The sequence below is a fragment of the Orcinus orca genome, chromosome 1 (assembly GCF_937001465.1).
Source record: "Orcinus orca chromosome 1, mOrcOrc1.1, whole genome shotgun sequence".
Classification (NCBI taxonomy): domain Eukaryota; kingdom Metazoa; phylum Chordata; class Mammalia; order Artiodactyla; family Delphinidae; genus Orcinus; species Orcinus orca.
In genome coordinates, this window is record NC_064559.1 from 170,921,050 (window position 1) to 170,948,440 (window position 27,391).

The 27,391-nt window shown below is 35.0% G+C and overlaps 1 protein-coding gene across 3 annotated transcripts in view; it reads left to right on the forward strand.

Annotated features, from left to right (window-relative positions):
- FAF1 (Fas associated factor 1) overlaps positions 1-27,391 on the forward strand; it is a 490,154-nt gene that overhangs the window by 366,588 nt on the left and 96,175 nt on the right. For all 3 annotated transcript variants that reach the window (XM_049700116.1, XM_033435552.2, XM_012534460.3), the window contains 3 exons: positions 287-350; positions 1,293-1,374; positions 14,991-15,145. In XM_049700116.1, coding sequence (XP_049556073.1) covers positions 287-350; positions 1,293-1,374; positions 14,991-15,145 — 301 coding nt within the window. The remainder of the gene's footprint in view (positions 1-286; positions 351-1,292; positions 1,375-14,990; positions 15,146-27,391) is intronic.

Consider the following 27,391-nt stretch of genomic DNA (forward strand, 5'->3'; position numbering starts at 1 on the left):
TGATGACTGGCACATATTTTCAACACCTAGCAGGATTGTATCAGTTGGTTTTCAAAAATTTATGAGCTTGAAATTTTTTTGAGGTTCTTTTTTAAGGTTTGATGAAATCTTCTAATGTATGTCGAGTTAAAATGTCTCCTCAGATGTATCACAGAAACTAAAATTTAATTCCTCTTTATTGATTAAATATATTTCTTATATGTGGGATTAGATGTTATGTGGTTTGTTTTTTGTGTCTATTTGTTTTGGTTTTTTGTTTTTGTTTTTTCTTTTGTTTGTTTTTTAGTGCCAGAAAACGCAGAAAATGAAGGAGATGCCTTATTACAATTTACAGCAGAGTTTTCTTCAAGGTAGGGTTAGGACATTAACTATATAAAATTGATGTTCTTTTAATGCTACTGTGATTTTTCTGGAGCAACTTTAATCATAGATTGTTTTCACTTTCTTCTTAAAGTATTCAAAGGATACATTTATCAATATATATAGTCCTAATGGTGAATACAGAGTATTCAAGTCAGATAACTAGTAGACTGTGCCACTTCAGAGATGTATTTATCTTATCTCTATATCTTTATAGAAGCATAATAAATGGATTACTAATTTAATATCTTGACTATGTTTCCAAAAGGACTAGGTCATAGGATACTAAGTTTTAGTATATCCTAGGACAAACAAAATCTTTTAAAAGTAATATTGAATAAAAAAATAATTTAAAAATTTTAGATATAAGTGAATTTTTTCTTTTAATTTTTGTTTTGGAATCATTTAGCATTTCTTCTTTTAATAGTGTAATATAAAATTTTCTATGCATTTGAGATTCGCCTAGAGGTGTTTAAAAAGATTTAACTATTTAAACCTAAATTTTCATGTAAACAATATTTCTCTTTAGTTCTATTTTCTGATGTAATGTAATTTGGAAACTTAGCAAGGAACCATTTTTTCCCTCTGTGTTAGAGAATAAATGAACTAAAATGGAAAGTTAAGGCTATTGTAACTAGGAAAATCTTAGGGAAGTGGGTAACCAGGAATTGCTACTTGTAAATGGCATGGTTTCATAGCACTCATTAAGTCCATTTGCTAGATGTACTTAAAATTCCAGTATTCTGATATATCGGTATAGGCCAAGAAGAGTTCAAAAAACTAATGAAGCCCATTCCTAACCCTTTAAAGAAATGTTTTAATGTTTTGTCTATACTTAAGAGACATTAGCCCCAACATTTACTTAAAACTCATTGGTTAGACTTGTGAAATTTGAAATGTATTTTAATTAATAGACACAATTTTTCCTATAGATATGGTGACTGCCATCCTGTATTTTTTATTGGCTCATTAGAAGCAACTTTTCAAGAGGCCTTCTATGTGAAAGCCCGAGATGTAAGTGGAATCTTACCTTTTCTGATTAAAAAGTGTATCCCATAGGTTTACCACCAGGCCTGAGGCAATGCTTGATGTTTTCTGTTTTTTTCAGATTGAAGACTTGATTTTGTTTCTGGTTCATCTACCAACCTAATCATCACCAAGATGCCCATTTCAGAGGGGCAGTAGTATGATAGGGTACTGCTGGCTTCTGCAGAAGTCTTTGTCAAGCTCTGAAATGGGGTTTGTTTTTTTTTTTAGGGGGAGCAAGGGGTGGACATGCTTAGAAGGGACCAGGCTACGTGTTCGTATTCTTTTCAGTTATGTGATCGACAGTTTCTTGCTAAATGATTTGTCCTTCAGTCTTTTCCCCAAATGATTATTCCATCTAATAGTATATATCTTATAACTGTAGTATTTTTTCCTAAAAGTCATTTTAGACAACAAAAAGATTTTTCCTTAAATATAGAAATGGATCTTGTGATCTTGAAATCAAGTAGATCACAAGATCTTGTGATCTTGAAATCAAGTAGATCCAAGTATGTAACAAGAAACCAGAAGTTACATTTTGAGCACAAAGATTCTGTGTGGTTGCTCTGTTTATATGTTGACACTGTAGTCGAGACCCCAGTTATCTGGCTCCTGCCTATCTGTACAACTTCAGCTCTTCCCATTTCCTGCCTTACACTTAATAAATCTAGCAGTAGTGTACAATTTGTACTTCCCTATAATCTAACTCTTTTTTCATGCTGCCCCACTGTCAGGAATACCTTTCATCCTGCTCTTTACCTGGTTGACTCCTACTCTTCCACACCCACCCTTTAGTACTTTGCAATGATAACACATTGCTTTTAATTATCCATTCTCTCTCTTTTATATATATGTCTTCTCAAGAGATTTGATTTTCTTTTTGGCAGTGACAATGTACCTTACATCCCTACACATAGTAAATACTCTGTATGCTTAATGAATGAAGGAAAAAAGAGAGAAGAAGGAAGGAATAAGGTGTAGATGGAGTTAGAGGGAAAGTTATTGGAATTAAAGAGGACAAAGAATTTTGAGAATAGAGTGCAAGGATGCCTCTGAAATTTCTAGTTTCTACTTATGTTAAACTCTGACCTAAAGAAACATTCATTTTAAACAGTTTTTAAAAATTGAATTCCAAGACAATAATTAGTGATCAAGCTTAGATCTATCATTGACAGTTCAATGAAGTAGATTAAGAAACATAAACTGTTCTCTACCCTAAGAATAGTGGAATAGCCCGTTGTAAAGGCAATTTTAAACATCTATTTTTTACTATTAAATCTATATTAAATGGATTTTATTTTTGAAGAAATATATATTTATGGTAATACAGGTTTATAGTTTCCATAAGTACAGGTTTATGGAAGATACTGAAAAGCTAAAAGAATATATTCTAACACAGATTAACTTTATATGTTCTTTCCATATATTTATTTCATTCAGCACACATGCATATTTAATATAAAATTGGTCATGTTATAATCCTGTTAAAACAGCTTATCTTCACCTTTTAATATTATATGATCATTTACTTAATTATATTTTATAATATTTTAACTTTTATTAAAACAATTTTTAATACAGAAAAAGTAAAGGAGTAGTACAATAAACACTTAAATCCCCTATACCTAGATTTAACAATTATTAAAATTTTGCCATATTTGCTTCTTCTGTATACAGGGCATCCCGAAGTTTTAATGGAGCTTTAGCAATTAAACTTTTGAAATTATTAAAACTTAAACTGCATAAAACATTTAGGATACTCTTATATATTAATTATTTTTTGCTAAGCCATTTCAAAGTGAATCACAGACATCATATTTTACCCCTGAAAACATCTGCATGCACTTTCCAAAAATAATGACATTCCCCTACAGAATCACAATACCATTGTCACATGTAACATACTAACAATAATTTCCTAATGTCATCTAGTATCCAGTGGATATTCAAAGTTCACCAGTTGACTCTTTTTTTGGAAACCGTGATCCACTCAAGGATCACAAATTACATTTGGTTGTTAGATTTCTTAAACCCTTTTAAGCAGACACCTGCTTTTTTCCCCCACCCACCCCTTTTTATGACATTTGCTTTGTGAAGAAATCATGCTGGATGACTTACAGATTGTTCCAGATTCTGGATTTGTGTGATTGTTTCCTTGTGATATGATTTAACTTGTTCCTTTATCTCTTTATTTCCTGAGAAATGGCTGTTAAGTCTAAAAACTTTGTTAGATTCAGGTCAATTTTTTTTTTTTTTTTTTTTGTTGCAAGAATGCTTTGTAAGTAATGCTGAATACTTTATTATAACAGGATTTCTAATGGTTATTAAGTCTCTCATTGTACAGCAATGTTATTATATTTAAACAATCACTTATTGTTGAACATAAATATGTTTGAAAGAGTAATTATAGCTTTAAAATAATCTATTTTTCAGTTCATTCCTGGATAAGAATGTATTTGGGATTAATTTGTCTCTGCTTTTCCAATAAGAATAAGTAACTGGAAGATGTGAGGGCCTTTTATAACCTAAATATAGCTCCCAAATGAGCATAGACATCTTTTAAATTCCATTTAAAAAGCTACTGTAAACATTATAACTTTGTGACGATACATTGTTTAAATATACAGTATATAATAGATGAAAGAACTTTTTATTGAGTGTCTTTGTATAGTAGATTGGCATTTGGATATATTCAGACTGATGATTCCCAGAGGAACGTAAACTCTTATTAACTTCTGGGTATTTCTAATGAAACAATTGATTGTTTGCTTTTGATGACTGTGTTGGTATTTTAACAACTGGAAATCATTGGTTCATGTGTTTTGTTTCATATTAGATTGATACCCAAATCCATTGACCTCTTTGGACTCCTAAACTGTCTTTATCTTTTTCCCCTTGTCCAGGGCTTTTTTCTTTCCTTTTTTCTCTTTCCCAAGTTAAAGATCAACAGCAGTTTATGTATCATTTATTACATTGCCCTAAACTTAAGTAAAATTCATCCACAGAATGGGTAAATTATTCAAAATTAGATCTAAGCAGGGACATTTATTATAGTCATCAACCAAATTATATACATCTCCTTTCAAAATTAGAGAGGATTGTATAGAAAGAATAGAAATAGCACTGCTACTTTAGATTTATATTGTGCTCTGTGGTTTATGAAGCTTCTTCCTATGCATATCTCATTTGAACCCCACAGCAAACTGGTGAGATGGGGATATATAATATCAATATTCTCATTGTAGAGATGAGGAAGCTCAGAAAAGCTACATGACTTAACCAAAGACAAATCAAGGGTAAGTAGTGGAGGCCAAATGAGAGTACAGGTGTTCCAACACATGTAAGTGTGTTTTACTATCACCTTACTTCCAGAAGCTTTTCAGTGCTAACTGCTATACTACAGGATTCAATCCTCAAACTTCATCTCTCCTTTTCAGACTGTACATTTGAGAGTGAAAACAAATCGTTTTCAATATATTTTTTAAACTTCTGAATGAATCATTTTTAAGAAAACAGTTTGCTGATGTTCAAATATTTTAAGGCAAGAATGACCGATACTCTGCCATTGTTACTAAATTTCTTTCATCTTAAACATCGCATGTTTAATTTAAACTGTGGGAGGCACATTAATTTTACCAGGGCAACAGATGAGCCTTGAGCACCAGCATTCTTCACTTGAAGTGAGAAATTGAGTTCCATGAGTAAATAAAAACAAGATTGAAGGTTTAAATCCTCTGCTAGGCTTTTTGAACTTATATACTCATTAAATGTTTATTGGAGTGGTGGGATTACAAAGGATTTGGGGAGCTTCATCAACTGGTATATAGTTAATCACTAAGTAAAACACTACATTTGATAAAGTGTTTCTCACGATGCCACATTCAATCCATCTTAATGAAAACTGCTTCAGACTGATTTCATTTGAGAGCACTTGGTGAGAGTACTCATAGTTTTTTCTGCCTTTTTCATGAGGAATTTACAATACTGTTCAAAGCAGAGCTCCAACTTCAGTGAAGCAGGTATTCTAAGTTCTTGTGTTTAAGTATATTGTGACAGAGTTTTGACTTCTGACAGTGGGTTGATCAGTTTTATGATCTTCTCCCTTGCCCTTAACTATTAGGGATGTTCATTGAGTTGAAGGCCATGAATATGTATCATATGCCTATTAAGGACCTAGGATGTAGAGGTTTCCTGCCCTTGACATGTTCACAGTCTAGTAGGGAAGATAAGACAATATAAATAGATCCATATAGTGTAACATGCTATGGGAGCAAAGAGGAGAGGTACTTCATCTGCCTTAGAATTCAGGGAGATTTCTTGTGGAGGTATCTCTGACCTGACTCTTAGAAGATAAATGAAACTTAGGCAAATAACAGAATTCTAAACAGAAGGAAGATCAAAAGCAAAGTCCAGAAGATTACAATTGAGGGAATTAAAACCAAAAAAATTAAGACAGAGAGCAAAAAAGTGCAAGACAGAGAGTTGGATTGCGTGGTATGATGAGGCTGGGAACAGCAACAGGAGCATGGAGGGGCCTGTGATGCCCTGGCATTACCTGGCATTTAAAAATATTTGTTGAATGAAGCTTATATTTTATCTTTAGATAAGTAAGAGCCAGTGGTTAGCTTCCTTAATTATGTGCAGAAGAGTTACCACTGGCCACACCATGATTCCCTGGGACTTTCTTAAAGAAGTTTCTTTTTCTCCTTAGAGCCTCCCCACCTCTCAGTTCTGCTGTCCCTGAGTTCTCTTCACAACAAAAAGTACCCTAGAGAATGATTAGACATTTGTAGTAACTGAAAATCAACAGCAATAAAAATCCCAGTGCCAGGGTTTATGTCCCATGGGAAGGATTGTTCCTTTCCCAGCAGCCCTTTGGAAGAATGGGCTTTGATATCAGTAATCCTGTTACACCTCCTTAGATCTTCACTTCACACCCAGTGCTGTTTCCAAATATTATACATAAATTAAGGAAACCAGTGCTTTACGTCTTGATTTCCCACTTAGTAACTCTGTTCCCAAACAAGTAATGAGCCTGTTTCTAATCTAGGGGAAAAAAAAGATGATAATACATATCTACTTTATGTGGTTGTTCTGAGGATTAAATGAGATCTATTAATAAATGCACCCAGCATCATGGCTAAGGTGCTTTTTAAACAGTTTTGGACAAATTTGAGAAATGTTATAAAGTAACAAAACTGATTGTTCATGAACTAGCTCCAAGAACAGTTCCACAGAGGAATTTTGAGAACCCATTTAAGCATTTATAGCACTAAGATGAATGCTTTGCTTTTAACAGTGCTTGTTCATTATCAAGTTTTATTACATTCATTTTTAAAAATCAGCCCGTTTTAAAGTAGTGCTATTTCTACTTCCTCAGGTTAAAAGAAACCTAAATAACTATCACTGGTCAATATTTGTTAGGCAAAATAAGCTCTATACAAATCGGAAGCCACAACTGCAGTTGGTGAGTTTCTAGCACTCCATCATCCAGAAAAATCAGGCAAACAAACCTATTTGTGCTTTGGAAAATATGCCCAGTCTGTTCATCTTGTCTTTGTTGTCTTTTCAATTTAAATTCCTTAAAGGCAGACAGTGTCTTTAGAGTAATTTTTTATGACAGCTAGGACAGCATCCTGCACATGTGTGAGATAAGAACTATGATGCTAATATAATGTTTTGAAATGTGTTTTCATTATACAAATAAAATGTTTGTTGAAAAGAAAAGAATACAGATGCATTTAAAGTAGAAAAATGCGTTGCCTCATAATCCCAAACCTGAAAATAACCACTATTAAATGTTTTTACTTTTAAATGTGATTTTTTGAAAAAGTCTCCAAACATATGTATCAGTAAAAAAGTTGCTAAGTTTTATATAAGTGCAACCATACCAAATATACTGTTCTGTAGTTAGATATTTCCACTATACAGTATATTGTTAGCATCATATTTAGAATTTGCCTCTAATTCTCCAGCTGAGTAATCAGATCTACCCAATTAAAATTGTAAAAATCTTTAGTGTTTATAATAAAATTATTTTTAATTAGTTAATAATTAAGTTAGTTTTAAGATATGCTGCTGTGTAAAACATTCTTCTCAATTTACTACTATTCACCATGTTTTTGAGAACCATATAACCATATTTGAAAAGCAATATAGGTAAAATTTATTAAAATATCAAAAGCAAGGCTGATTTTTTTTAGTAGACTTTATTCATATTTGTATCAGTTCTCTCAAAGAGCCCTCCCTGTCCCTAGAAAGTATTTATTATTCATATTACCTATTTTTAAGGGATAAAAAGCTAAATTGGATCTCTTAAGTATTCCATCTGTAAATTCAAGAAGTTTGTTCCATATCTAATCTTAAACATTTTCACTTAAAGATAAAAGGTATGGTAGAAAGAGAAATAATCGGAATTCTTATATTTGAATTCTGAGTCCCCATTTACTTGCTGTGTGCTATTAAAACTAGGTTACTCAATCTCTCTGAGCATCAATTTAAAAATTTGTATTGTAGTACATACCTCACAGGATTAACAAGCAATTAATATAAGTAAAATGTCTTCAAAATGTATGTGAAACAGCTTTAAGATTGTTTGCTTATAATAGATGGACATTGAATAAATCAGGCAGATTTGGATTTGAAACTGGACCCTGATACTGACTAGCTATATAAGCCTCCATTTTATTTTCTCTGAAATGGAGATTAAAATATCTTGGCAATTAACCCACCTTGGAATAATGACTCCTTACCTTAACAGTAACCAAGTTATTCAGATGTACATGTTAGAGAAGATGAGTGGGCCTGCATAATTGGTACATGTAAAGGAGCAGCAGGAAATAGGGCTAAAATAGAGAAATAGATTGGGATTTCATCATGGAAATCCCTGAATGCCAGCTAAAGACTTTTGTTATTGTTAGGTAGTGATTAGCTTTTGAAAGTTCTGAAGAAGAGGGTGACACTGTCAGAGGAATAAGTAATGTGGTGGTAGTTTGTAGGATGGTTGGGAGGGGAGAAATTGGTGGCAGAGACTGAGCAACTGTGTGCGTTTGTATATGTGTAATTGTGAGGTGTCAGGCGATGATTAGAAAATCATAGTATGATAATAGCACAGTGTAGTTTACAAACTTTTTGCCTCCTACATTTCACAGCCTGTTAGCTTTTGTATACCTTTTTATACATGTGTATCTTCTAGTATCCTGTTTCTCCCACACCCTTCTTGGAGTACCTAACAAAACAGAGAATAATACTGTTTTTGTCATAGACCTACAGTAATGTGTTCTGACCTTTCTTTCCTCTGTGAAGCATTTCAGTAGAATCTGTTGGTTTTATATTTGCTTTGTAATTTACAATCATTTATAAATAACTGTATTAAGAAAATCAAAGTATTTCTGATGTTAAGTAGTGCCTAGTATCTTTATTAGAGATATTGGAAACTTAATTTCTCTAGTATATACATTTATGAAGAACTCTAAAAATCAATAAAAAGAAGACAACAACCCCATACGGGCAAGCAATATAAGTAAATATTTCACAGAAAAGGAAAGTAAAAACAGTTTGCTATAACAGCCAGTCACTTGAGCTTCCAATTTCCTTATTCATAGAAACTTTAGACGTGTTTATCTTTCTCAAAGGTATTTTATAACCTGAGTATTACCATTTGAACAATGAAAACTGATAAAGCTCTATACCCAATGAACATTTGTCAGCTTATTTTATGAAGAGAGTTTGATTTTGCTTTAGGCTTTTCAGTTTGTTTGCTTGTTTAACCTGTGACTTTCATATGAGAGTTCTCCCTTTGTGAGACTCAAGTACATCCGTGTCCTCAAGAGTGCCATTCCAACATCTGCTTCAGGAAGTGAGAGGAAGAAGATACCATCCTGGCATCTCCTCATCTTCAGTAGCTGGCTGTTTCCTTTTGGAACCTCTCTAGTTGGTTGCTACCTGTTGGTCCCTAAACTCAGCTTTGGGAGACAAAAAATGCAAAGTGTCACAATTCTTTCCAAAATCCGTCTGCACTCTGGTTCTTCACTCTTCAAAAATTACTAGCTTGGAGTTCTTTGAACACATCAGGCCATTGACAGCACAGGGCCTTTCCCAACCTTTTCTCTTTGCTTTTCCTCTTTTTCACTCTTCTTTTCCTCACTATCACCTAAATTTAGAATTCAGCTCAAGTATCACCTTCATAAAGAAGCAGCCAATCTGTTGTTCATGCCTAGACCCTAGGACCACCTCTATTATAGCAGTCATGTCATCACTCCCATCTAGACAGAGTGTTGGACTTCCAGAACTGTGTCACCCAAGGCACAGAAAAGAGAAGTAGCTTTCCCAAGGTTGCACAGCTGAGTGGTGGCAAAGCAGGAATTTGAATCCAGACAATGTAGCTTCATGCTGCCCTGCCTCTATTCTTACAGTGTGCTTATCTTGAGTCATGGTTGGGTGCGGGGCTGGACCTATGAATATCCATATACAGGAACAGGATTGTGGAAATGGGCAGTGTACTAGGATGATCCTATTTAGAGCCTGGATTTAAAACAATAAATAAGACAGCTACAAAGGACATTTTGAGGTACTGGGGAATTTTGAATATGGACTCTGTATTAGATGATTGTAGCAATATTAACTTGTAAATATTGTAAACAATATTAAATGTCTTAGGTGTGATTAAAGAAATTATGGTTATGTAAGGGAATGTCCTTATTTCTTAGGAGACAGACACTAAAGTAGGGTGGAGGTGTCATGATATGTGCAACTTTAAATGTTTCAGGGAAAGAAGCATAAAAAGAATGATAGAGCAAATATGGCAAAATGTTAATAATTGATAAATCTAGGTAAAATATAAAAGAGTGTTTATTGTTGTATCAGTATATCAGTTGGTTGTGTCAGTAAACCACCCCCAAACTTAAAAGAAAAGAACAGCGATAATTCTGATTATTATGGTGATGATAATGATGATAGAAAAGGAGAAGGGAAACTGAAAGAGGAGAAATAAAATCAACTCCCAATTTATACAAAGGAAATTATTTTTAATTTATTTTAATTCTTATACTGAAAAAACTATTAAATACCATTTCTAGAAATCGTTTGTCATATCAACTTCAAAATCATTGAACACACAGATTATGGATGTTCTCGTACTTAAAATGAAACTAGACAACTTCCTTTTCAGTCCATCAGCAAATATTTTCTAAGTGTCTGCTCTGTGCCTGGCTTATTTTGAGACATAGCCAGCTCATTTCTTCCAGCTCTAATGTTCTGTGGTTCTGTGATGCTAAGTGTCTAAATACAATAGCTACTGTAGCTCAAGGCCAAGTCACACTGGTTGCTGTCAGCTTGGCACTTCCTAAGCATCAACTTAGTACCTTAGCTCCTGGGTTTGAATGTGAAGATTAGTGAGGCCCTGAAGGCGCAGACACAATGAAGCATCCCAAACACTATGGCCAGTAGGAGAAATGAAGGAGCTGTATAATCTTTCATACATTTTCATGGCTATCATTTCTCTTGAAATGGCTTTCAAATCCTTTATTTTGCATGGATAGTTCCGGAATCTTGATCCTAACAGCTGCATTTTACTTGGCACCTACTATGGGCCAGGCATTGTAAATAGGCACTTTACCTACTTTATCCACAATTGTTACAACACCCATCTAACCCCCACAGTCACACAGCTGGTGAGTGGCAAAACTGGGTTTAGCACAGAGCTTTCTGTTACTTTAATGCTTGGAGACTTTCCTTTAACTGTTAACCAAAACCTAGATCACAAAGAGGGAGTCTGAGGAGAGTATAGCTGGGCTGCCTGCCTTTGTCGTCAGCCAGACTTACACCTCTCTGCCAAATTAGGAAGGACAAATAAAATGTAGGGTTTTTTAATGCCCCAATCTTACTGCTTCTCATATGATACTGCAATTAACTCTTTGCTTTCTCCATACGCCACCCCCTCCCCACCCCCAACTCTTAGAGAGCAAGGGAACTTTGTTTTATTCATCTTTGTATTCTCAATGCCTAACACATAGGCACTCTGTAAATGTTATTGAACTAAATTATTAATGGGCCAAAGGGAAAAATGGTTATAGTAATGGAAAACAAAACATTTTCCTATGCTTTTTCTATGTACTAGATGCCGTTTCTTCACAAAAACAATTTTCTGATATGCTGAATGCAGTTCTCACTGTTTTGGACTGTGTTTAGTTGAGCTCAATAAAGTAATCAGAAATCTGAGTCTGGGGTTCATTTAGGTGTGCCTATAATTTAATCAGAGATTTATGTAGCCCAAATTTAGTAGCATTTACATATTATTGAGCCTTTATATTTTGCTTATTTTTACTGTCATAATAGCAGAAGAAAAATTTTTGTTGAAAGCTTACTGTGTTTGAGAGAAAAGGTTATTTGAAGATTATTCAGTTTCTCTTTTGAAAGCTACTGTGGGAGTACCCCCAACCTGAAGGTCCTTTTCTGATATCTTTGTATCATCTCCTTTCTCACAGTTTAGAGCTTAAAGTGAGAATTTTTTTTTAAGTGTGTTTTCCTGGCATCTCATGTTTAACAGTGTCAGGGGTTTGTGTCCCTAGAACGAAAACTGTTTCTCCAGAGCCTTTTTTCTCTCAGCTTCTAGTGAAAAGAGGGGTGAGGCGAGCCAGTCGCTTACCACAAAGCAATGCCACCACAAAGGAAAGATTAAGGGTTTAGAGAGAGGTCAATGTGGGTTTTTCTCTAACTAAACACTTTCCTAAAGTTTCCTTGTGGAAAAATAATGAAGTCATCTCAGAGTTTTTAAAGAATTTTTATTTCTTTTTCACCGTCTGCATTCGCTTGTCTTCTCAGCATGGATGTTTAATCTTCCTAGGCTTTGTGAATTGGCCCAAATGAATAAGTGGTGAGCTGTCTCTCTAGGAGCTAGAGGCTTATTCTAAGGGCCTAATCACTGAGTAAACACATCTTTGCCCTCCCTCTCACAACTGCGATATAATAGTCGAGATTCTAGCACAGTAACCTGGATATTGCAGGGACCAATGCTTTGAAATGCAGAATGGTTGATCCTCCAAAACAGTGCCTGATCTTCGCCCACCTCTTTCTTCTTTTTTAAATTAAATATTGCCAAAGAGATGCTGTTTTATTGCTTGATATTGTGCATTAGTGCCCTGGATTTCCAAGTTTAGTTTCAGTCAACACTGTCAGCTGCATGTATAGGGAACTCTCCATGTTGGGTTTCCTAGTAGCCTCTTCAGCACATGTGTGTTTGGTTTGGAAGAGCATTTAAATTAAATCAGTAAGATAGCAATGTAAATCGCTAATCTCTTTCCCAAAGTCTAAATATTCCATTGCAGTGTTCTTGAGAGAAATAGGCATTTTAAAGATTTAGCCATTGCTATTGTTTGGTTAGAAATATGCTGATTCAAAAGTGGACAGCTCTCTTGTTCCCAGTGTCTCATTAAAGGTAGTTGCTGAGATACGATCAAGCAGAATTAGAGGTTGACATCCCCCTGTCTGTTGGGCCAGAGAGCTTCTAAGAAGAGGAGCTCTGAATTTGTTAGTGCTGCCAGGTTCATGTTCCTTTCCCTAAAGCAGCAGATTTCTAGATTTGTTTACTAAGAGTGATTTGGCATTGCAGCTACCATTTGGTGTCTTTTTTGCCAGAGGGCTATGGTTGATATCAGCATTCATGTTTCTTTCCTCAAACATGCTGAGTCCTGTGCTAACTTAGGGATACAAAGAAGACTGAAAGAAAGAGACCGGGTCCTCACCCTTGAGAAACTTTGTCTAGAGGGGAAACTGGTAAACAATTGGAATACTAAAATAGAAGAGATAGAGGCCCAGAAATGGAAGCTCTTAATGCTGCCTGAAGGAATCAGGGAAGGCTTCCCAGAGGCATTTGCTTTGAGCCTTAATGGATGAGTAGGAATTTTCTAGATAAGTATCTCTCCAACAATGTATCTGATTACAAACTTCCTAGATACCAGCTACTGGTATCTGCATATATCAACATAGATGAAAAAACCCTAAATCTTTCTTGTTCAGCATTTAATCACCACTGCTTCCTGCTGGGCCTGACATGAAGAATATTTTAACCAATACTTCTTGAATGAATGAATGAATGGACACATGGAAGCATTTTGTCCTTATTCCCATTACATGCTGTCTCTGAGGCCCCGGAAGCACTGATATATATGAGCATCTGGTGCCTTAATATTCTACAAGCTCTCCAAGTCTTGACTATAGTGCAGTTAGGTTCCCTGCTTCAGTATCCAAATAAAGAACACTAGGCTTGGAGTCAGTCAGTCTGGGTTCCAATCCCAGATGTACCACTTACTTACTAGCTTTAGAATTAGGGTAAATCAGGTTTCTAAAGCTCAATTTCCACATAGGCTAATGAAGTTAAGAATACTATTTTACAGGTTTATTCTGGGGATTAAAGTACCTCTGGCTACCCTCATCTAGTGCAAAATTTCTCTTTGAAGAAAATATTATTATTATTAGGATTATTAGGATTATTATTTGGATTATTTATCAGGATAATTCCAAGCATCAGACTTTCATCTACATGAGCCCTTTTTCTGTAAATGTCCTTCTTTCGTTTAGAATCCCACACAGCAAATTTCTTCATCATCACATTCTTACAGCTTCCTTGAAATTTTCCTTCACCAGAATTTCACAGATTAAATGTGTATATTGTCCTTAACCATAAAATTTTATCTTTCCATGTCCTGGTAACTGACTGTTCTTTCACTCAGCTCTTCTCCAAGGTAGCACCAAAAAGTTAAGGACAATTTAGGTTCTTTAATCATCATTGTTGTGGTTAAAGCTGACATTTGCAAATTATGTTGCTCAATTTCAGTTTTTAGTTTCAGTTATTTTATTGATTATCCAACTATTACAGAGGATACTTTTAAGAGAGCAGATGTCATTTCTTGAAAGCAAGTTTTATCAGGCAAAAGGGAAAGAATAATTTTCCATATGAAAAACTTCACTGGACATTTTCTGAAATATAAACTAGAAAGAATTCATGTGGAGTGAACATTTTTCTATCATCCTTTCAAATGGCAATTAGATGTCACATGCTCTTAAGTAAGGACTTTGACATGGGAACACATTAAGGGCTTTGAAATTACCTGTGGAACTAAAACAAGTTTATTTCAGACCTTTTTCTTTCAAGTAGAAGAGACTATTTAGTGCTCAGATTAAAAACAAAAAATATGTAAGAGATTTTGGCATCCAATCTTCATCAGTATTTTTTTCTCTGTATAGTTGAATAGTTCAGAATTAATTTTCTCTTTACATATAAAGTATGTGTTAAATACAAAGAATGGTAATTCCATTTTATTTAAAGAAAATGCCATTCTGTTGCAATTTGTACTTGAGATAGGCTTGCACATGTTAACAGGAATCTGCGACAGCAGTCTGTAAAACAATACAATCATCCTAGCCTTTTTAGAGTGTAAGGAAACAAAATGTATTCACATTAGTAGATGTCCAGGTGTCAGTTACTCTTTTAGGGAATAGCATTTAATTTTTACTGTTGTTTATATTGACTGACTGTGCCTTTCCAGAATTCAAGAAATCTTAATTAGTGCATATTTTAATTCATCAGTCTTTTCCCCTCTTTTCAGAGAAAGCTTCTTGCTGTCTACCTCCACCACGATGAAAGTGTATTAACCAACGTGTTCTGCTCACAAATGCTTTGTGCTGAATCTATCGTCTCTTATCTGAGTCAAAATTTTATAACCTGGGCTTGGGACCTGACAAAGGACGCCAACAGAGCAAGGTAACACTGTTGTTCACAAGTTATAAGTTGGGTTTTTTTATTGTTAAAAGTCATCATTGTATTTGGTTTCTTATCATCATAAACATTTTCATCCTCAGCATTAAATTTTCTATTATTACATTTAATTAGATAAAAGCTATGTGTTGTAGTTAACGTGTAGTTATTTTCAATTGTGAAAAAATACCTTAACTAATAAAAGATTTCTTAAATTCAAGAATAACCTGAAAACCAAAAACCAAAATACATTGTTCTTGTCTTTTTGCAATAATAATAATATAGTACCTTCCTATGTACTGTATGTTCTTATGTTCTAATATGTTGTTGAATATTAAAATCTGTTACTAATAATATTCAGAAAAGACAAGGAAAATCTAATATATAATCCTACTAGTAAGTTTAGTTTTTAATAATTCCAGTGATGAAGGCAGGACATTCTGGACCAGTCCATTGGAGTTGGTAATAGCTTAACTCTAGCATATGCTAATTGATGTAATCGCTTTATTGCACACATTCTTTTGCACACAGCCAGCATTACATCCATATTCTCAATGGGAAAAAAAAAAAATCCCCTTCCTAGCTGTCAGGATAAATTTACTTAGTTTGTTAATCATAATATCTGTAAGTGATGAATAATTATTCATATTTTACCTATTTGAGTTTGCCATCTGAAATATATTTCATCGTGTTTAATTACACATGTGGCCGTAACATCCTGTGATGCTACTTTGGGTGTGTTAACACAATCATCATCACAGACTGCTGGTTTATGAACAGGGAGATTAAATTCATTCATTTCAAGGCAATCCTATTGTAGTTACCTAATTTAAATGACTGTAGAACAATTAGAAATCATCTGATTTGTCTTTTTATTATTTTATGGCTCACTGAATTTTTGCTCATCATTCAGACTTTGTTTTATGTAATCTGAATCTGAAAAGAAAGATGATTCTTCTCTTAAATGTGAAGCAAAAGAATGTTGAAGCAATTTCTTCATCTAATACTTCATTTCTTTAAGTAAATGGTTAGGAAATTTCATAGGATGACTTCGTTCTGCCTTGGAAATGTTCCCTGTTATACATAAATAAAGAACCTTTAGCACCTGTATTTGTTTAAATTAAATCAGGTTATTATTCACACTCAGTTAAAGGTGATGAAAAGCAGTGCCAAAAACAGATAAAAATGCAGCATCGAAGGGCTTTCATGAGGCAAAATACATAGACTGGAGACTTGGCTAAATCTTTTGCCATTCACTGGCAGTAAGGAATCTCCTCCTTTCCTTTTATCCACAACTTGATGGAGAAGGAAACACTATTTCTAAACCATCTGTAGTGGCTAAGTTCAGCGGGCTACCTGCTGTTATTTTGTTCTATCCTCCATTTAATTCCTTAGTTCCTTTTATTTTACAATGACAAAAAATTGCAGTGTCGTTTCTTTTGAAAAGTAGTGTTTGAGGGTTTTTTTTTTTTGACTGGCAATCAACAGCCATGTAATTGCTTTGTTATGTTTTACTAAAGAAGTCTGTTAAGTAGCACAACTTTGATACACTAGTAATAAGAGTTTGCAGGTTACAGAGACACCTGTGGTGACCAAAGCGACAGAAGCTGCTTATTAGAAAGAACCAGTACAGCTGTGTCCTATTAACTCCTTATGACACTTTTTTAAAACACAAAATAAAGGCCTTGTTTAAGGCTTTAGAGCTATTTCCCAGTGAATTGCAAGACCAACTGTGAAGTATGATAGGATATTTCAATCTACATTTTTTAAAATGTGGCATCCCATTATTAGGTTACTGTTATGAAAACAAAAAGATATTAAAAACTAAATAGAAACATCTAGGAATTTAATAAACATAGCAACAAGAAACAGGGCAGTGGGGAGAAAGAGAACATAATTTCTAGGATTTAAGATACTTGACGTCCTTATTCAAAGTCAAGTTCTATTCATATTAGAAATTAAAAACTATTGATATTTAAAGTTAAGGTATTACATTTCTCTCTATAAAGTAATAAGTAAAATTATGTAGCTACTGTTCATGTACACCTCCTCATTATTACAGTTAAGGCCTATGGTAAAATTCACATTTTGCAAACACAAGATGAAAATTCACTGGAATGACATATTCCTAAGAGAGAGTAAAAGTCAATTACCTTTTGATATACAAAATTATAAGTTAGGCTGATTTCTTGCCCCCCAAAAAGAGTTTAGCTTTAGCCACAATTTTCTTACCATCTACCATAGATTAATCTAAATACAATTATTTGAGTTTCCATCTCTGTGATGTTTCTTGGATCTTTATCACATTTATTCAAAAGTGTTTTCATGAAAATTGATTGCATCATCCATTTGATGCGATTAACAGTAACAAAACCTAAAACTTTCCCTCTCAATTCAATAGAAGTCTGCTGTACTGTTTATTGGTCAGTGGTCTATATAACAAAAGTTTTTGTGCCATCATTTGCTATTACCAGGTAGTTAAAATGGGACAAATTAATATGTGGAAATACAGAAGAGATGTCTAGACATCACAAATAAGATTGTTGCTGTGGGTTTCCTTTCAACTGTGATTTCTTTATGACAAATGTTAAAGTTTAGAAATAAATTCCTGGTGTATTTCTTGTCTGGTCCCATATCTAGTTATCCTAGTTCAGGCTAATCATATAAGTTTCAAGAGTCCTAAGCCTATAAGCTATTTAGCCTGGATGCTTCCTTAGTGGTTTTCTGAGACTGTCCTCTGGTATGATAGCTGGAGACATTGATGCCCAAGACAGGAAGGGACTTGCCAAGCAAATTTATTTTTGCTTAAGAAATACTTGGATTAAGCCTCCAGAAACATTAGTCCTCCATAATTTACTGTGAATCTCTCCTGTTTCTGGAAGACAAGTGAAGGATATTGAACTAAGTGAATGCTTTGGTAAAGTTACCAGAATATGAATGTAAATTGCTGTTATAAGTCAAATTTCCTGATTTTGCTAACAAACCAGAATACCTGATTTCGCTAACAAAGTAGAATAAAAAAGAACTATAGAATGTCACTAGTATACACCCCTGTAGTGTTGATGATTTGGATTTCCCACTTTCAAAATGATTCTAGTAACTTTCTAAGTTGAATACTTAAGTTAACCAACCTATATCTGTATAATGGATTAGAATAACTTCTAGATTGAGCTTGGAACATTCCAAATGTGAACTGAGACATCAGACTTTAGCAGTAGTGATTACTTGCCTGTTTTCTCCCTCACTAAATTGTGATCTTCTGGAAGGACTTATTTTATTTGTCTCATTAAACAAGGAACTTTACAAAATTCTGGGAGAAAGAAACAATAAAAATTTGGCAAATGAATGTATTCTTCTAATTCCACTTAAGAATGTTGCTTATAATTTCAGTATTGTATATCTAAATAAGATGTCTTTCTTGGAAAACTCTCTATAGTCTTACTGGCTGCCATGTGTAGTTGCATTTCAGAGCCGTTCTTTCTTAAAGCAGTAGGCAGAAAGCCCTTGTTAGTCTTGAGAGGTGCTAGAGGGTATAATTTCCCAAATATCCAGTTGAACAACAATCCTGATAGAAACAGTAGGATATGCCGGTAAAGAAAAAGCTAAAAACAGATAGATAATGGTAAACAAAGAGATCTTGCATATCACTTCTGGAAGTGGCTAAAATATCTTAAGAAAGGTATATATTCCTCCATGTTTATTCATTGAATAAACATTTACTGAATGTTTAATATGAACCAGGATTGGTGCTATGCACTGAGGATGAAAAGTTGAAAAAGACACAGTGCTAATGCTTAAAACACTCATGGTCTAGTAAGTAAGACAGACATAAGAGCTAATATGTAACATGAAATATGTACAAGGTGCTTTGGGAGTATAGGTGAACTTCATACTGAGTGACTCTACCTGAGTGAGCCAGGGAAGGACTTGAAAGAGATGACACAAGAAGGTGATAATAGAATTTCACTCTTTCTGTTCAGAGATTTTTAATATTAGCAGCATTCCTTGTTTGTTGGGTTGCAGGTATTTGCTAGTCTTATAAAAGGATATTGGTATTTTAAACCTCATAATTAGCTATCTGAATTGTGGAAGAGAGAAAAAAATAGAGAAAAAATGTAATCCTGTGTGGTCTGAACCAAACTGAGGATTAAGGCCAACCAACCGGGATGGACAGATTCCAAAAAGTTGTTTTGTTAATGATTCATCCTGGTACTGGCATATGCTTATAGGCGGACAGTGGAGCAGAAAAGTATTTTTAGCACAATGTAGTGAATGAATGCTTGGTCTATGAAAGAATAATTTCTTAAAATTCAGAACACATATCACTTCTAGGAAGCCTTGCATCTTCCCATTCTTCCCTTGCCTCAGTCTGGGTAAAAATGCACATTCTATATGCTCCCATGATATCACTGTACTAACTTGTATTGATGGCACTCATTATACTGAATGTTTATTGTCTATCTCCCTGCTAGGTTGTCAGCTCCCCAAGGGAGCTATGTCTATAATCTCAATGCATTAAAGTACCTTTTAAAAAATAAGTGTTATATTGGTAAATAAACCAATAATCTCTCATAGGCTTATTGAAACATAATGGATAAGAGAGACCAGTTGGGGTAGTAGAAAGAGCATTGGAAATGCTACCATATCCCTCTAATTGTGCGATTTTCCCCCCACAGCCATTAATAGGAATAATAAAGCAAAGCCTTCAAAAGCCTTCTCCTTGCAGAACTAAAAATGTCCAGACTGGGTACCTCGTCTTCTGCTGGCACTATAGCATCCCAGCCTATCGTGGCCTATGCTCATGTGCCCCAGGCACCCACCATCTGGAAAGAGGATTGAATTCCAACCAAGACAAGTTTATCCATTGGTTCCAAAGTTTCTTCCCCAGACTCACCAAGTCTCTATGATATCTCTAAAGTAATTGGCCTCTCAAATGGGGCCATTTGAGATGGTACTCTGAGCCTTCTGCACTGGTGGTGACATTGATTAAAGTAAATATGCCCGTAGGATATATAGGAATACTGGACTGGCTTCATGATGAGCTGTGCCAAGAAGGTAGGCAAAGGTCCATTTGGGCACCTTCAGAATTACATATAGAGAGAACTAGCACAATAAGTATTGATTTGCTTACCTCTATTAGAGCTGTTTGGGACTGGGTAATGAGAACATTGGCACATGAGTGCCCTTGGTGCTGAACTGCAGGTTCTTGACTGAAGCTGCTTCATGAAGGAAAGCCATATAACATATGTGGCACAATAAACCACCAATATTAACCAGTAATAAGTGGGTTAATGGGTATCACTTGTTCTGAACAGGCCCACATGGCAAATGTCTTACTTAGTACATCCAATATAGGCATTGTTTTAGATTATCTAATTCTAGAAAATTTAAACATTGAATTTGACTAGGATAGTGCCAACTGGGTAATTAGCTGGCTATGAGTGCTGAAAAATAAGTTGCTTATATGTAAGTTCCTGAGTTGAAAGTGTGTGGCACATCAGTGTACATGCTACACAGTGTTAAATCAGGCATTGCATACTATTTCTAAGCAGTGTTCCCTAGGAATTGCTGACAGTGCCTGAGTTACACAGGTTGCATGTAACATACATAGCTTTGTATTAAGTTTTGCATACACAGTACCAATGTTCAAAGACAGAATTCTATTGCCTATCAATACTAGCTTTTGAATTTAATGCACTTGGGTGCAGTATATCAGGTCACTGTAGACTTCTGCTGCTATGCTGACAGGTACTTGTTAGCCTTAATATTCAAGTGATAGTTTTCCACATTACTTAATCTTTGGCAAGAGTTAATTGGCTTAAATCTCTTATCAGTAGGTTGTCTTTGCCTGCACTAGCCATCACAGTGGCTTACCCTTAATTCCAAACTACTCACTGGTTCATGCCTGGCTGAAGCTAGCTGACCATGTTACTCTAGCCCTACACTTCCATTTGATCCAGCAAATATAGCCCAGGTGTGGGGTCTGCATGGGAGACACAAGGAGTGTTAATATCCAGCTGCTACCCTAGGAGAGATACGGATTCTGCAAAAGTAATAAAAGATAAAACAGATGGACATGTTGTGGTCAGAGTACTAAGACTTCCAGAGAGCCTTCATGCCAGGTTTCCATATAATTTTGCCCAAACTTCTTTATTTCCTTTGTGACACGTTTTCCTTCCCATACTTGTAAAGGAAATGTATTGCCATCCTAAACATCCCAGGTCAAGGCTTAATTAATGCTTTAAAATAAAGGTTCTAAAACACTAGGAGAGTTTGTCATTTTCTCCCTGGTTTGTTTTGTGAAGAGGGAGGAGAGAAGGTGAGGAGGAACCCCTCCTGTTCCATGATTACATCCTACCCACTCATTTTCTCCTTTTCTCCTCTGCTTTTGATTTTTAGTGGCGGTCTTAACAGAATGTCAAGATCAATTTGCAGCATGGTTTAACTCAAGGTTTGCGTTCTGCCAGCAGCAATTGTCCCTGCAAACAATGCCGTGTGTTCTTGTAACTTCAGAAGCTTTTAGAAGGATCATGGCAAGGGCAGCATCTAATGACTTTATTAGTGTAGGGTTTCAAAATGGGCTCGGTAATTGTTCATATCTCTTTGTCAGCAAGTCATAATTACTGCTCAGCATTGTCCAAGGGTGCACTTGTGAATAGTTTCCTAATAGTACTGAAAGGAAGGAAAAGAGGGAAAGGATAAAAGGTGATGGCCTCTTACAATTGAGAAGAAGCCAGTCTGTATATAGATGATGGCTAAACTGTTTATAATATATTCTTTACTCTTTTTAAAATAGACAATTATCCTTTTAAAAGTGTTCTTTGAGATAACTTTAAATTACCAGTTTACAAGCTTTTTAAACTCTGATTTGGATACTTCCCACACTATTACCTAATACTATAATCATAACTGGCTGGTGGTGCATGCATTGTATCTGAATCAAGCATTTGTGTAAAAAAAATTTATTTCCTTGACATTAATCGAATTAATGCTATTCGGGAAATATATATTTAACTCAGATAGAGTTGTCTGTTTTCACAGTCTACATGAAAACTGTTGTTAGGAAAGAACAATACAAGGTGATACTGTTGACAAGATAGTCCAAAAGAACATTTAAGTTTTTATCAAATCCAATTTTCCTCATGCACTAGACTTTTCTTGTTACTCTCTTGGCGTTCTTCTTGGTCTTTCTCCTAAACACTCTGTGCTTTGAGTATTCTAGGGATCTTGATTTTGAGAGTGATAGAATTGAAAGAATCGTTGCCTTTTCAAGATATATAAAGTTTGAGCTTCACACCAAGACTTCTCCCCTTTGTGCTGTGTTGCCAAACCCTTACCTGTTCTGTGACTCCCTGAAGTGTACTCATGTATAGTTATGTGCAAATATTCACTTCCAGTAGCTAGTTATTCTCGTATTTTAGGGTATACAGATTCAAATGAATATGACTGCCAGAGGTACTCGATCCAGTTTATATATATAGCTTACAAAACATGAGTTATCTAATGAAATAAATTCTAAAAATAAGACATTTCCAAAATAAAATATTTTTTAAAGTAATATACCCCATCATGTCTTTTGCTTTTCTTCTTATCTGAAATTGATAAGATCTAAAGAGATTTGTTTTCTTAATTGCTTTGTCAATGTTGATAATTTTTATATTCATGATTGTTTCTGAAGAATTTTTACTCATCATGTCACCTATGCCATTTAAATTGGTAGCACATTTCTCTCTTTCATAAATACTGGTAGTAAAACAGTGAGAAAGCTGTAAAAGAAACATGTTAGTTCAGTCATGTAAAACCACCTATGGAAACTGGTTCCTCTGACATTTTTCCAGTATTTTCCTGTCAGTCTACATAGATGCGCAAAAAGGTTTTAGTGCCCAATAATCTTAATGATCAAATCTGCCAAATATACCACCAAAAATTGAAAGGGGAAATAACTGTTAGTCTGGAATTGGAGAGTGAGGTGAAATCCTATTTCTTACATGTTTGGGTAATTTGTTAGGGAATAGGTTTGGTATCCTTTCCTTCAGCATATGTTTGTATCTTTGTATTTGATTGCATTCTAGTAATAAAGTGACAGTTTTATATTATTTACAAATAAAGAGTTAACTGTAGGGATTTTTAAACAGCCATCCATTAATTTATCTGCTGTTGGCTGACTCAGTCTGTAGCCACAGCAACAATTTTTTAAATCCTCCTAAATTGTTGCCTCTGCGTATCTTTCCTTTCCTCAATATGTGATCAGCACCAAGAAAGTCCTCTTTAACATACTTCTCTACAGATCTCAACTAAGGAAGGGATGAGGCAAGTTTATATGAACAATAAAGATGCTATGACTATTATATCTCAATATGAGAAATTATATTTCCCAGTCCCACTTTCAAATAAGGTATTGGAGGTTCTGAGCTGCTCCCAAATAAGTTACTTAATTAACAGCCACAGCAACAAAAATTTATTATTTGGACATTACAAAAGCTATGTAAGTATTATTTATTAGTTCCTAAAGCAAAACCTATTCACATTTAAACATGTCAGTTGCTATTCTTAAAAGACTGATTTTCAATACAACTGTTTCTTCACTGTTTACATGTGGACAGTCATATGTCAGTCATAAAATGTAGGGCAGTTAAGAGGTGAGAGTCAGTCTAGGATTATGAAAAACAAGGGGTTATTAGGCAAGTGGTATAACATATCTAGATTTTTTTTCTTCTGTGAAAATGGGGGAGGGGTGACCCTATTTGAACTTTTTATCTCTAAAATTCTGTGACTTTCTGATGACTTGAACACATAGTTTTCAATATAAGCAAGATTAAAAATGAATGTTAGTAAAGTTTGTAAGTAGATTGTAGCATACTGCCCTTACCAGCTTGTGATCTAGTCAGAGTGACCTTAGTGGGCTATAGCTAAGGAAGCCACAGTCATTTTCCACCTCTTACACCAATAAAGGCATCTTCCTTACCCTTAGAATTGTCCTTCAAGCTCTTGCTATTTGTGATGGGAGCTTCTAGAGTGTCAATAGCTAAGATCAAGATTAACACCACTGCTTTAAAAAACACACACATAACTGCAATCATTAAGCCCCAGCAATGTGTCAGACACTATATATATATGAGCTCATTTAATCCTCACTCTATATACATTACCCCATTTAACCACAGTTCTGCAAGGTAAATGGCAAAGTCCAATTTCACATGTGAGGAAACTATTTTTGGCTCAGAGAAATTCTGTAACTTACCCAAGGTCATGCAAGTGATTGTACCAGATATAAATCCCAGATCTACCTGTGCTTTTCTGCTACATAATGCTTCTTGTCCCATGACCTTGTCAAGCTGGATTATTACCAGCAAAGTTGTACTAAATAACTGTGCATAGCCCTGTGGGAGATAGAAGTATAAGACATGGATCTTTTGCTCAGGTAACAAATAAACATGGAATTCGCCAAATCTTAGAGTTGTGGGCTAGAAGCATTCTTAGTTAACATCCAATTTGCAACTGTGCAGGCATTTTTCCCTATATTATGTCTAACTGATATTACTACAGTCTCTACCTGAATACTGCTAGGGACAGAGAAATGAAAGCTTCAAAAGATAGTGTATTTTTGAGCTGCTCTAAAAGCCGGGAAAGGTTTTTGCTATAGTGCTTCTTCCCATAGAGAGTTTCTGCAACTTTCTCCCTTTTGGTTCTAGTTTTGGCCTTGGAATTACCTGGAATAAGCCTAACTTCTCTTCTTCATTATAGTCCTTTATCAGTTTAACCACAGCTATCTTGTCTGTCTTAATTTTCTTACCTTTCCAACCAAGATATATTTATTTCTTCCATTGTTCCTCGTATGGTAGGGTGTCTAGACCTAGTCCATTCTAAAGGGGCCCAGAATCGAGCATAATGCTTCAGAGGAAATTTGTCTGATGCTATGCTCAATTCTAGTCTGTAATTTTATTATTGGCTCCTATTGAACTGAAGGAGTCAACTAAAATCCCCTAGCAGTATTTCAGGTATGGGATGGTCCAGAATGGGCTGGGTCTGAGTTGTTATTAAACCAGATCTCTGCCATTGACAAGATTTTTTGAAGTTTGGATTCTATTAACTCTCCCAAATTTTATCACTCATAAACAATAACTGAACTTCTTATCATCTCTACTCCTGTTATCATTCTTGATACTTCTCTCAGTTCCCAGACCTGTCCAACTCCAGAGAAACTTTTTCTTCTCTTTATTCACCACACTTAGATGTGGTCATAAATAGAAACTGTATCACCTTATATATTTGGATTTCAAACATCTGGCTCTGACCAGCACTTCCTTTTCTACTCACTTGCTCAGTGTCACCAGTGCTAAAATTTTTTTTGTCTTATCATGCCCTTCAACCTATTGACCCATACCACTTCACTCCATCCACCCTTTCCTGTGTCCAACCTTCATTTCCTTCCTTGTCCTAATTAAATTTTAAGGTCCATCATGATCACTTCCTTGTAATACTTTAAACTCCCTCATCTCTGTCTTCCTCCATTGCATTCAATTTGTTAAACCCAACTATTCACCTTCCTTTTGCCTGTGCCTGGCAGTTGAACATTGCTGGAGATGATCACTCCACCTGATTTTTAAAAAAAATAAACACAAGCTAAGTTTTATATATAAACACTGAATTCAACTCTAATTCTGGCAGCTAAAGGAGAAAAAGGAAATGTGATAGGCATATCCTCATTCATTCATCTATCCATACAATGTATATTTATTGAGTTTCTATTATGCACCAGGTACTATGCCTTAGAGTTTACAGATTACCATTTAAAATTCTCATTGTCTGATAAAAGGAAGCCTAATAGTTCATCTCAAAATTTCCTGGCACTGAATTCAAGGAAGAATTTTATTGCATGATTTTTTATTTGACAATCATTAGGAAATATAATAAACAGTTATTTTTCTACTGTTGTTTTGTGTAAAATAGATCACTTTAAATAGATGTTTCTTATATCACTCCCCTGTAAAAACAGAGAGCTCCATGTTAAATCATTTTTCAGTAAAGGTAGCTCTTTAGGTGATATGGCCCTTAGATATTCCTTTTTTTCGTGATCTAACTCATAATAGGTATAGAACTTAGAGAAAAAGCCTACGTAGTAAACTTGTTCATTCAGCTCTTTCTGTCAGACATCAGCTGTCTCAAATGAGCCTTTGTCAAGAGCTGGGTTGTAATCGATTCTTTCTTGAAAGCTTTGATAAGTGACTGAAGTGCTAATACTCTGTGCTGTTGGTCATTTATGTTTTAAAGACTTTTCTCCTATGTATAAGATTTCTACTAATGTTCTCCCACATTTCTTTTATCCATTAGAATAATAGTTCTTTTCAAATACATAAGGAAATTGTGTATAAATGTCAGGGTTTCAAGAGAAGTCAACCAACTCTGAAAAATTTTTGTATAATAATGCTGAACAATTTGTATATAATAATAAAATCACAATGTCTCCAAATTTTGCAGGAGGAAAACAATCAGAGAACATAGCATGAAAATATATGTGTATATCTTCAGTCTCTACCTTAGAGTAGGGAATAATCTTATGATGATTCTGTAGAAGTTATACAGCAATATAATACATTTGTTCAGTGATAAGAGTCTGAGATTTGCTGTTAAAACTTATTTTAGGAAACATTTTGCCATATCCATAATTTGGGGGAAGGGGAGATAAAAGAAAAGCCAATTTTGACTCTGAAGCATATAAAGGGAAGGAAGAAGAGGTATTGATTAATCCACAGACCAATTCCAAAAGTAGGCATCATTACCTTCACTTTATATGTGAGAAAACTAAGGCTCAGAAAGATTAAGTTATCCAAAGAAACAACTAGTGGGCTTCCCTGGCGGTGCAGTGGTTGAGAGTCCGCCTGCCGATGCAGGGGACACGGGTTGTGCCCCGGTCCGGGAAGATCCCACATGCCACGGAGCGGCTGGGCCCGTGAGCCATGGCCACTGAGCCTGCGCGTCTGGAGCCTGTGCTCCGCAACGGGGGAGGCCACAACAGTGAGAGGCCCGCGTACCGCAAAAAAAAGAAAAAAAAAAGAAATAACTAGTAAGTGACAAAATCAGGTTTATTTGACTCCAAAGTCTTTGTTCTTCCCACAATATTATGCTGCTTGCAGTAATTCCTACTTTCTCTAATATGTTAATATTTGGATACTTTACACCTCTTCTAAGTCACATTTTCAGTCAGTGGGTGGTGACAAGATGAAATTATGTAAAAACTGCAGTATGCTAAAA